General features: G+C 42.8%; 2 protein-coding genes across 3 annotated transcripts; one reads left to right on the top strand and one right to left on the bottom strand.

The window, feature by feature from the left end:
- Positions 1 to 384: 384 nt before the first annotated feature.
- On the bottom strand, positions 385 to 1774 carry LOC130184560 (coiled-coil-helix-coiled-coil-helix domain-containing protein 5). Its single transcript, XM_056400523.1, has 4 exons — positions 1633 to 1774; positions 1273 to 1413; positions 1022 to 1173; positions 385 to 732 (listed from the first exon to the last, which is right to left on the bottom strand). Coding segments are annotated over exons 1-4 (324 nt in total). The 5' UTR covers positions 1635 to 1774; the 3' UTR covers positions 385 to 703.
- A 139-nt stretch (positions 1775 to 1913) lies between these two features.
- On the top strand, positions 1914 to 11570 carry atp13a1 (ATPase 13A1). Of its 2 annotated transcripts, none has more exons than XM_056400502.1 (25): positions 1914 to 2558; positions 3428 to 3517; positions 3982 to 4245; positions 4357 to 4512; positions 4660 to 4729; positions 4821 to 4927; positions 5576 to 5705; positions 5846 to 5901; positions 6049 to 6175; positions 6313 to 6450; positions 6555 to 6675; positions 6821 to 6978; positions 7297 to 7472; positions 7565 to 7675; positions 7776 to 7901; positions 7988 to 8096; positions 8279 to 8472; positions 9058 to 9154; positions 9245 to 9429; positions 9723 to 9837; positions 9937 to 10133; positions 10247 to 10389; positions 10523 to 10634; positions 10722 to 10865; positions 10966 to 11570. In XM_056400502.1, exons 1-25 carry the CDS (start codon positions 2049 to 2051, stop codon positions 11074 to 11076), a joined length of 3747 nt encoding a protein of 1248 aa, XP_056256477.1. In that variant the 5' UTR covers positions 1914 to 2048; the 3' UTR covers positions 11077 to 11570. The 2 variants fall into 2 exon arrangements, with proteins under 2 accessions (XP_056256477.1, XP_056256474.1); XM_056400499.1 differs by having other exon boundaries at positions 3979 to 4245.

The raw sequence follows: 11570 nt of genomic DNA, 5'->3' as shown, positions 1-11570 counted from the left end.
GAAGATACACTGATTACTTGCTCGTCTAGTATGAACCAATATTATACTTGAAAAGAATGAATGCTTTCTCCCTCCACTACCCCCTTCAGCGCTTTAATAATTGACCCAGAAAAGTTCTGTTCTGCTTAGTGGTCACAGGGCTCCTAACTCAACATCCTCCCTCTGTCTCTCTCAGTAGTCCCACTGATTAGAGGTCGACAGCCTCCTCCCTCTCTTTTCTTCCCAGACTCCCTATTTCTCAGTCATTGAGTAGTCAGGAGGGTTTGTGTGGGAGTGATACATTCCGGTTTAATATTTGACTCTGACTCAGACCTGGAGAAGGAGACGGTGGGAAGGACAGACACAAGCATCAGAAAACAACAGAGGATGATCACACCGGATGAGTAATACAAGTCTGATATCAATTTTAATGAAATGGTTCAGCAAAAACCCATACAAACCAGGCATCCTCACTTATAGGTAAGTATATAACATTTACAAGAAAAGTAAAAGGATTCACCACCCATCTAACTCACAGTGCTGTAGCAATCCCCTACATCTTATTGTAGGGGATTGACCGGATACACACATTATGTCACAAAGGAAAACAGATGTCCTAGCAGTCACTGTACATACAGTACCATGGCTGGGACACGTGAAACCAGCCCATCTGCGTTGCTGTGGGGACAGGTGCAATCTGAAGGTGATGGAAGGTGTCTGACTGCTACGATGGCTGAGGTATTGGATTTGTAGCTGAAAAAAGAAATTGACTTTATTGGTATGTGAACTATTAAAGTAATACCACCAAAACATGGCACTGTATCAGCCACATACTGCTGATATGATAACCAAAAATGTGTGATTTTAGAGCCAACTGCTCAAGATGTCCAAGAGACCATTACACATTTGAAATATTCCTGCATGCACAAACCATTTAATGTCATTAAAATACACCCCTGCCTCTTGAAGAGACAAGTGAGAATTAACAACTGTCCATATGTGATATTGGAGTTGTGCATGGCCAATTCCAACAAGGACTTACCCACTCCACTGAGGTCCACTGCCTCTGCACAGCCCAGAAAGCGGGCCACATGTGGTGAGCAGGAGGTAGGTTTGTCCTGGTTTTCTCTCAGGCAGCGCTCAAACTCCACAAACTCCTTGGAACAGTCTTGTCTGATCTTCTGGATCACTGGGCTATCAAAGCAAATGTAGGGGTTAGATACAAAGTTTTGATCATGTTGGTGTAAGGAGGCCACATGGGTGGGAATGGGCACACAACTATTTTTGCCTTACTGTGATGATGTGCACTGAGCAACCTTCATCTTCAGTTCATGACACTTTTGCTGCCATGTTGATGGGTTGGAGGCCACACATGACCCATATTCTTCCATTTCTTTATGGCAATACTTTGCCGTGATATCCATAGCAGCCTGCCTGAAAGGTGACAAATGAATGTAATTCAGTAAGTATTTATGGAGCCATTAACCTGGTAAACTTTCTATAATAAGCATAAACAATAAAGTAGTTATGTGAAGTCTGTTGCCCGATTCACAGTCACAAATGTCTTTATTCACACTCTGTATCTTGTTCTCTATCTAGACTGTGGGATATGGTAAATGTATTAATGATGTAAGCCATATTAAAGATTCTTACATGTTGCTCTTTAAGGCTTGTCTCAGTCGAAGAGGCTGATCAATCAAGGTTACAGCAGCAGTATTTCGGCATGCGGTGCCATGTCTGTGCGGCGACTGCACCGCGCATACCCATTACTATTTGGTTGGATCACATACAAGATTTGTGAAACGGTTCTTTAATGCTATTGGTTCAGATTTGTGTCAATCTCAGAGCATAGTTACTCCCCTATAATGACGACGAATTTATTAAAGGGGTAGCTACTAAATCGCATAATTGAAGCATTTAACGACAAATATACCCGATATTTTGTCAAAAAGATAGTTTTATTCACGTGTTGTAAGACAATTAACATAAACAACACAATTTAACTGCGTGGAAAATAATAATGTTTGATTTTTGCGGTTCAACCATTACGTGTCTTTGCGTGTTTACGTATGCGGAAGCCACGGCCAGAGAACGAGCGATTCAGTAAACGGGCTCTCAAGGCTGAACAGAACACCGCTCCGTGTGTACAATTGTATTTTTACCGGTTACGGCACGACGGGGTGGTGGTGGATGATAGAGGGGGCCAGAGGAGTGAGAAAGGTACAATGAACGACGCCAAGAAAGCGGGGAGTATGGCTGTGGACGGGATCCGAGGACCGGGTGAGCTGCAAATGGCCCCCTCTGTGAACCACAACCAGCATGACAGCGGCACCGGCGACGAACTGGTGAGCTCGGTGACGCTGTACAGGCGAAGGCCCCGGCTGCTGCACGGCACCGTTCTCCCGTTTCTGGCTGTTCTCTACCCGGGATGGCTGTACGTGTGGTTAGGAGTATACGGTGCTTCCGAGTATCCGGAGGCAGGCCTCCTAGCGCTGGCAGCTATCGGGATCGCGCACGTCCTCACAGCACTCTCTGGTTATTGGTCCGTGCACGCGCATTGCTGGCTCACTTGTTCCAAGGTAAACGTCATTAATGACAACAATAATACTGAGATATTTATGGGGAATCCACTATTTTCCCTACGCTTACATAGAGGTCAAAAGTCAGGGACAGCATGAGCTCAGGAGCAGGCGCGGAATCAATGACCTGCTCAAAGGTATTACAGCAGGGCAGGTGCTGGGCTTCAACCGTGGATGATATGTTTACCACAAATTTGAATCAGCAATGACATTTCTCTGTTTAAAGGGCACTTTCAGTCACCACTGCCACATTTTTTCTATCTTCATTCATTTTCTTTTGGGAACTGTTGACATGATAACTTTGATTATTTGACACTTATATTTTTACATTACACTTTCATAGACAATGGCAGATTGTTATCTGTTGTTTCTACCAAGCAGGCTGCAAAAACCTGTGTGACTTTCTTTGACATTATACTTCCTTCAAGCAAGAGAATGTTGATATAGAAACAAAATATATATTGTGCAAACATTAAGACCAATCTTTGATTAATATATAAAGTTATCTGTTTGGGTATGGAAAATCACCTGTTCAGTGTCTAGCTGCAGTTTGTGCATGGTAATGGAAAGCTGTACAGCATTCAGAGTATTTCATAGAAACCTTACTAGCAGTGTTGGTGTTGCACTGCCAATTTAAAAAAGATTTTGTGTCATGACACAATATTAAAAATGTTGCTACAATATTGTTATATAGATAGATAATGGTTAAAAAAAATGTTTGTGCCTGAACATCTTATTGATCAAGTACCTATTTGTCGGGGCATGTCTCCTTTGAGAGGGACAAAGCTGGAGAGGCACACAACTATACCAAAAATAACAGTGCCCTGCCACAGTGTGTGAATTTGTCACCTGTTCATTTGTATTCACAGGAACCAGACCCAAACAAGGCTACGCTGGCAAAGGTCATACCCACCCCCAACAACGGCTCTGCTGAGCTGGTGGCACTACAGAGGGACCAGGTCAGTTCACACGTTTCCACTCAGGATTCTCCAAGTTGTCTTAATTGGGAACATGTGTCGGAACTCACATTCTCTGTCTACCAAGCTTAGGTTCTGACACATCTCTTGATCTTACAAGTTGTTTGAAATCAATATTGACTTTGTCACTCCTGTCTAGTGATTGGTTTGGCATGGCTTCAAAGTAAGCAAACAATTAAACTGTTATTATTTTCTATTGTCATTTGTGATTGGACATTTCTAAAGAGAATATCATTATCTTGATGCACTCCTCTCTCATATACCATTAAAGCTTAAGTAGAAGTGGTAAGGTTAGATTAATTAAAGTGTTACAATGTGATTTCCCTAAAGCATAAAGGGTATGAACTGATTTTCAGATATTTTTTTCCAGCCTAAGAAAATATTAATGTGCCTTTCTTGACTGAATGCTGTAATTCAAAATGTCTTTTTGTTGTTCTGACCAGCAGGATGAGAATGGGGAGGGGACTCTATCTTTTGAGTTTCAAAAGATTCGTTACGTCTTTGACCACAAAGAGAAGAAATATTTCCTTCCAATAGCATTTCCCATCAGCCACCCAATGGGCTACTTTCAGTCCTGGCGTGGCTACCAGGAGGAAACTGAACTCAGAGCTGCGGAAAAGCGCTACGGCACCAATCGTGCTGAAATGGTGGTGCCAGATTTCCTGGAGCTCTTCAAAGAGAGGGCCACAGCTCCCTTTTTTGTTTTCCAGGTATGTGTATGTTTAAATATTTCTTCATAATTTTATTGGTTTTATTGTACATTTTGTAGGGTTAGGGTGTCTTTATCCACGTGATGTTATCTATCCTCTGACATCCACCAGGTGTTCTGTGTGGGGCTGTGGTGTCTGGACGAGTACTGGTACTACAGCGTTTTCACACTGTTCATGCTGGTGGCATTTGAGGCATCACTGGTCCAGCAGCAAATGAGGAATATGTCTGAGATCCGCCGCATGGGAAACAAGCCCTACATGATCCAGGTAGGCTTAATGAAAATTTAAATTGATTATATTTCATGTTAAATTTACATTTTGTCTTGCGTCACAAAAATGTGTGTTTATAGTTAAACTAGTTTCAATGTCTTTAAAACAGAACATCCTACTTTTATTTGATGTATTTTCTTCTAGGTGTATCGCAACAGGAAGTGGAGACCTATTTCAAGTGATGAGCTTGTCCCTGGTGACATCGTCTCAATAGGTAAGTGTCCTGTCAACATTTTTATTTTCACCACAAACATCAGATTCATGCTGTTAGTTTGTGTTTTATATGTGCACTGTGTCCTGCACAGGACGTTCACCACAGGACAACTTGGTACCATGTGACGTGCTGCTACTCAGGGGTCGTTGCATTGTGGATGAGGCCATGTTGACTGGAGAGTCTGTGCCCCAGATGAAGGTTAGAGGCAAACTGATATATACATGATAACACTGTCAGTGTTTCCCTTAGGTTGACTGCTTTGGGGTGTATGTGCTGCTAGTGGTGTGTCTGGGACTAGCTTCCTTGCCATTAGCTGCAGAACTACTTGCATCCTCACTGCTGTCTCCACATTGCTGATATTTTGGACTGACTTTCAGATTTTTGGGGTTCACGTCTGTCCAGCTTTGGTTTTTTAGGGATTTATAACACTTGCTGGAAAGCTTGTATTGCATTCAGCATAACAAGTTGTTAACCTGTCTCTGCTCTCCTGTGCTCTGTTTCACCTTGTGTAAGGGGAGGGGCTAAGGGCTAAGACACACATGGTGAAACAGAAACAGAGAAGAGGAAAGAAACGTGACCGTAAAAGACAGCAAAACACAGTAGAGACTCTCACACTGAGCTGACATGAAACAAATGCACATAGATTAGCTAAATAACATAAATGAAATATTGCCGTATTTTTTTTTTTTTTTTTTTTAATATAATCCCCACCCAAGGCACTGGTGGTCAAACGCTGACTATACAGAACTGAGGGTATGGACTTTGGAGTGTAAGCCTCAATTATTCTAAATGGCATGAGATTATTGTGCGGTGATGTAATAACTGCTGACATCATGGGGTGTGCAGGAGCCAGTAGAGGACTTGGACCCAGAGCGAGTCCTGGACGTTCAGACAGACTCTCGACTCCACATCATCTCTGGTGGGACAAAAGTGGTCCAACATAGCCCACCTTTAAAAGCTAGTGCTGGACTTAAACGTAAGTGCCAGCTCCTCCCTTCCTTTATCTTTTACTAATAACGAATACTGGCTGTTGAAACAGTGTATTCAATAGTCAGTTTATCGCTCTTTATCATCAAAACAAGGTACAAGTTCTTAAACCTTTTCCTTTTTGTGCAGCTGTAGACAATGGCTGTGTGGCCTATGTATTGAGAACAGGATTCTACACCTCTCAGGTGAGGAAGTTGCATAGTATGACTATATTACTACACTCCCCTTTTTCTTGCCATGCATTTTGATTCCAGTTTTGACAACATATGAGTGGAAGACATGTTGAGTCAGATCTGAAAGCGTACTGATTGCATGTACAAACCTTCCTCCAGGGTAAACTATTACGGACCATCCTCTTTGGTGTGAAGAGAGTCACGGCAAACAACCTGGAGACTTTCATCTTCATCCTCTTCCTTCTTGTGTTTGCCATTGCTGCAGCTGTTTATGTGTGGGTAGAAGGTGAGGTGCATAGAATCAACTCATTATGATGTAATTCTTATTTAACACAGACATTATCCCTGGCAAAGTGATAGCTAATAGCGGGAGATGAGGGCATAAGTAATATCTAAATACTGTGCTTTGTATTATGCCCTCAGGGACCAAGGATGTCAGTAGGAACCGCTACAAGCTGTTTCTGGAGTGCACGCTAATCCTCACCTCGGTGGTTCCACCAGAACTCCCCATAGAGCTTTCTCTGGCAGTTAACACGTCTCTTATCGCCCTGGCTAAACTTTGTAAGTTTGTTTGTGCTCCTGTCCTGCATATATCAAGAGACCTGGACAAAGCAGCTTGTGACAGCAGTGGTTCATTCGTGTCTTCTTTTTCTCTTCCTGCCTAGATGTATTCTGTACAGAGCCCTTCAGGATACCATTCGCAGGGAAAGTGGAGGTTTGCTGTTTTGACAAAACGGGAACACTGACCAGTGACAGTCTGGTTGTACGAGGAGTAGCAGGCCTTAGGTAAACTCTGCCCACCATTGTCAGTGTTTTACTTTGAATATCATAATTTGTAAGGCATAAATACAAAGCATATTATACTATGGTTTAAGTGAACAACATTTCAATATTTGCAGAGTGTATTGAGTGATATGTGTGTTTATGACAGAGAAGGAAAGGAGGTGATGCCTGTATCTGAGATCCCAGTTGAGACACATCGAGTGGTAGCCACCTGTCACTCACTGGTCACTCTGGATGATGGACAGCTGGTCGGAGATCCATTGGAGAAGGCCATGCTAACCGCTGCTGACTGGACTCTCACTAAAGGTACAGGAATATGACTTCCACTGAATGCACAGTGCAGGGCAGTGGCCCTCTCAAATTTGTCTTCCTGATTTGCATTACAAACTTGCACCACACCTGTTGTGCTCTTTTTTGTCTAATTTACCCCGTTCATCTTACAATGATGCTGTTCTTCGAACGCAGGGAAGCATTTGCATTTACTGTTTATGTTGCATTGTAAATGATGTGTTAGAGGCTTCACTTTTAAAGTGGAGATCTTAATGCATTTGGGTAAGTTTGCTCTTAATGGCACAATGCTTAAATGTGTCTCCTTGCCTTGTTAATTCTCGTCTCTTTGACCAGATGAAAAGGTGTTCCCACGAGGCATCAAAACCCAGGGACTTAAGATTCACCAGCGTTTCCACTTTGCCAGCGCTCTGAAGAGGATGTCCGTCCTGGCCTCCTATGAGAAAATGGGCTCCACTGAACTCTGCTACATCTCAACTGTGAAAGGAGCTCCAGAGACACTCAGAGGAATGGTAGATACAGACACCATCCTTAATATATACTCTGCTATTTTCTAGCCTAATCAAGAGTACCTACTGGTGTTCTAATATGGCTCTGTTTGTAGTTTGCAGAATGTCCGGCGAGTTATGATGAAGTCCACAGGGAAATGTCTCGTGAAGGGGCAAGAGTGCTGGCCTTGGGTTATAAAGAGATTGGACACCTCAGTCATCAGCAGGTTCTTATTAAGTTTACTTAAAACTATCTTGTGTGAGTAGTCTTGCCTGTCAAAAATAGATTTAGTTTCAAACTGAGCTGGATATTTTTGTGTCAAATAGGTCCGGGAGATTAGCCGCGATGCTCTGGAGTGTGACCTGCATTTTGCTGGGTTCATGGTTGTGTCCTGCCCCCTCAAGAGTGACAGCAAGGCTGTCATCAGAGAAATTCAGGAAGCATCTCATCATGTAAATAACTTGACTACATACAAGTATGCACTCATACTCAAGTAGAATGGTTTTAAGAAGGATGATTCCTGTGCCTCTGCTTCAAGGTGGTGATGATCACAGGCGACAACCCTCTGACGGCATGCCATGTAGCAAGAGAGCTTCACTTCATCCAGAAAGAACACACACTTATATTGCAACCTTTCCCCGATCAGAGTAAGACAAGTCACCATTTTACAGAATTACATGTACTCAAGTAAGCCAGTAGATAACAGAAATAAAGGTTGTAGCTAAGGGACACAAAGATTCTTGTAGTAATCTGTTTGCAGTAGGTTTTTCTGACCGAGGACACAGACAAAGTGCAGAATTATATATCATAGTGCTATTTTCCTTTACAGGTGAATGGCAGTGGGAATCCATCGATGGCACTGTGCATGTACCGTTGCCCCCTCCCTCTGTTTCTTCATTCGTGCATCAGTTTGACTTGTGTGTAACAGGGGAGGGGCTGGCTAGACTGAGCTGTGACCCTCGGCTACTCCACACCCTCTTACCTCACATTCAAGTGTTTGCCCGTGTCAGTCCAAAACAGAAGGTAGGTCCTGAAGCAGCAGCTGTATGTGTCTTCAGACTAGTAGTCGTTCCCATTCAGTTGAATGAGAAAGTGGTCTCAGCCTTTTGGACCTCACTGTACAACACTATATTTTGTACTCTTAAAGAAAATGCCAGCCATTGATAACTGGCTGAAAATATACAACCCCTAACCCTGAACATAGACATCATGTTGAAGTTGTGTTTTTGGACATTTTTTACTGTCTGTCTCAAACATCAATAACCAGATATTGTGTTTTTTGTCAAAGAGCAAAGGCTTTTGCTCACCAATAAGTCAGTGAGATCCATCATAGACGAAGCAGAGTTTAGACAGAGAGTAGTCTCAGTAGTCTACAATACAGTGCAGCAAAAAGCCATGTATTTTAACAAGGGGACACCGCTCACTTTGTCTGACAGGTATATTTCTCTGGGGGTTGTTGAGAGGCTTTTTGGGAAATCTAGGGAATCAGTTTTTTGAGTGTGATGGATTGGTGGTACTCTATGTAACAAGGTCTCTGAGGGTGAGCTGAAAGGATGTTTTGGTTTTAGAAGTGATCATCTATTAAGATGGTTGTCTGTTGTGTTTCAGGAATTTGTGATCACCAGTCTAAAGGGTCTGGGTTACGTAACACTGATGTGTGGTGATGGTACAAATGATGTTGGAGCTCTCAAACATGCCCACATAGGTAAGATTTATCAACCACCGAGGCTTACAGCTTTTGTGCCAATGCATGACCCCAACAGTAAGCAGTGACGATTGTTTTGTTTATCCTCAGGTGTTGCCCTGTTAGCCAATGCCCCTGAGCGCATGCCCGAAAAAAAGAAACGGGGGAGAGAGAAGGAGGCCTCCACGGCAGAACCAAGACCTTTACCACCTGTCAGTTCAGGAGGCAAACTGAGCTCCAGGGCAGCCAGGCAGAGGGTGATGGCCCAGAGAGAAGAGCAGCTTGCAGCACAAAAGGTGTGTATCTTCAGGAAGTACCTCCTCCCTGATTCCTGAGGGAATAGTTTACCAATAACTTAAATTTTGTCCTCTCTTATTTTTCCTCCATATGCCAGCTAAAACTCATCTATGTTCATAGGTCCACTGAATGGAACATGCTAACCTGTATTCCCATTTTAGCCCCCCCCCTTACTGTACCAACATTGACAAAACCATGTATTTATAGCTCAAAACAGAGAATAAATGTGCTTTTTATTGAGTAATAGAGTTTAAATGCACTGGTCTAAATGTGAGGGTTTCTTCTGTAACAGGAGAGAATCAGTCAAGTCTTACGGGAACTTGAAGAGGATCAGGTACAAGTAGTGAAGTTGGGTGATGCCTCCATTGCAGCCCCTTTCACCTCCAAGCTCTCCTCCATACAGTGCAGTGAGTAATGTGTTTTTTTCAACTTTCAGCTCTTGACACAGTGGGCAAAGATTCAAACATGAAAATTTCTGAAACGTGTCACTTTGTCTTTGTCCACAGTCTGCCATGTAATAAAGCAAGGCCGTTGCACTCTAGTGACAACGCTCCAAATGTTTAAAATCCTCGCTCTCAATGCCCTGGTACTGGCCTACAGCCAGTCTGTACTCTACCTCGAGGGGGTCAAGTTCAGTGATTTCCAGGCGACCCTGCAGGGCCTGCTGTTGGCGGGATGCTTCCTCTTCATCTCTAGATCAAAGGTGAGAATTTATGTAGGAAAATACAGCCTCTGCTTATCTTCTAACATGTTAAATGTCTACTGGTTTTGATAGCAAAATAATTAAGAATCTTCTTTTCTCTCCTGTTAACACAGCCACTGAAAACGTTGTCTCGAGAGCGGCCCTTACCAAACATCTTCAATCTTTATACGGTGTTGACTGTGCTGCTGCAGTTTGCTGTTCACTTCTGTAGTCTGGTCTACCTTTACAGAGAGGCACAAAGCAGAAGTCCGCCCAGGTAAATCACAGTGAGACAGAAAGAGAGAGAATGAGAGAGAAAATGGAAATTCTGCTTTACAAGTTAAATATTTACATTTAACATTACATTAACACATTGTAATAACAATGCACTTGTCCTTTCTCTCTTGCAGAGCGGATCAGTTTGTAGATCTTTATAAAGAGTTTGAACCCAGTTTAATTAACAGCACTGTGTACATAATGTCCATGGCCATGCAGATGGCCACCTTTGCCATTAACTACAAGGTACTTATTCTTAATGCTATTACTATTTGTTATCTCTCATTCAGTATAGTATAATAATTTCACAGCATTTCTTATTGTGTGTGATAGGGTCACCCCTTCATGGAGTCACTCAGCGAGAATCGACCACTACTCTGGAGTATCGCTCTGTCAGGTTTAGCGATTGTGGGACTTCTTACAGGTTCCTCACCAGAATTCAATGAACAGTTTGCTCTTGTAGATATTCCAACTGAGGTGAGCTGACATTATTTTACCATGTACTGCTTTGACTTAATAGACTTGCAATTATGACATACCCCATGAGGTAACCTGCTTCCTTTTTACTTCCTTGCAGTTCAAATTGATCATTGCCCAGGTTCTGGTGGTGGACTTTGTTGCTGCTCTGCTGGTGGACCGTGTCCTGCAGTTCCTGCTGGGCAAAGGAACTCTCAGGCTGCCTTCTTGAACTCAGTGCCAACAGTGACCGCTGCCCTTACCAACCAAACTGTAAAGGGAGAGAAGAATTTGGATGAGGGAGACAATTAAAGCTGTTGTGACATACACAAAACAGCCGAGACAGACATGGCAAGCAGTACTGTACACTCCGTGTATCCCTCCCTTCCTCCTGCTCTGATCCTCCTTAACCATCTGTGTTTCTGTATTTTCATCAGCTCTGTTACAACTCTCTTTCTATTTCCTTCATGACTCTTAATTTCTTTCTACCTTTTCTCTCTCTCTTCATCTGTCCCTCGCCGCTGCTACAAAAGGCCATGAAGACAGCAGTATTGAGTGGAGTGCGAGACTGTGTGCCAGCCAGTGTGAAACATACAGGCACACAAAAGGGGCATTCTCTAAGAGAATTGCAAAAGTGTTTTTGAGTTTTTTTGATTCCTCTCCTTGATTTTGTAAAAAGTGAAAAACATCTCTAACGGACTTATAAAGACTTACAGATACAAATTA

The sequence above is a fragment of the Seriola aureovittata genome, chromosome 17 (assembly GCF_021018895.1).
Source record: "Seriola aureovittata isolate HTS-2021-v1 ecotype China chromosome 17, ASM2101889v1, whole genome shotgun sequence".
NCBI classification, from domain to species: Eukaryota; Metazoa; Chordata; class Actinopteri; order Carangiformes; family Carangidae; genus Seriola; species Seriola aureovittata.
This window is presented reverse-complemented; position numbering and strand designations above follow the sequence as displayed.

Excerpts from the sequence above, each read along its gene's own strand:
- atp13a1 (XM_056400499.1), top strand. The coding sequence starts at position 2,049 with ATGCGGAAGCCACGGCCAGAGAACGAGCGATTCAGTAAACGGGCTCTC. Across the intron at positions 5,706-5,845 it reads AGCTAGTGCTGGACTTAAAC|CTGTAGACAATGGCTGTGTG; the intron begins GTAAGTGCCAGC and ends CTTTTTGTGCAG. Across the intron at positions 6,451-6,554 it reads TATCGCCCTGGCTAAACTTT|ATGTATTCTGTACAGAGCCC; the intron begins GTAAGTTTGTTT and ends CTTCCTGCCTAG.
- LOC130184560 (XM_056400523.1), bottom strand. Across the intron at positions 1,174-1,272 it reads GCTCAGTGCACATCATCACA|CCCAGTGATCCAGAAGATCA; the intron begins GTAAGGCAAAAA and ends TTGCTTTGATAG. Across the intron at positions 733-1,021 it reads AGTGGACCTCAGTGGAGTGG|CTACAAATCCAATACCTCAG; the intron begins GTAAGTCCTTGT and ends TTCTTTTTTCAG.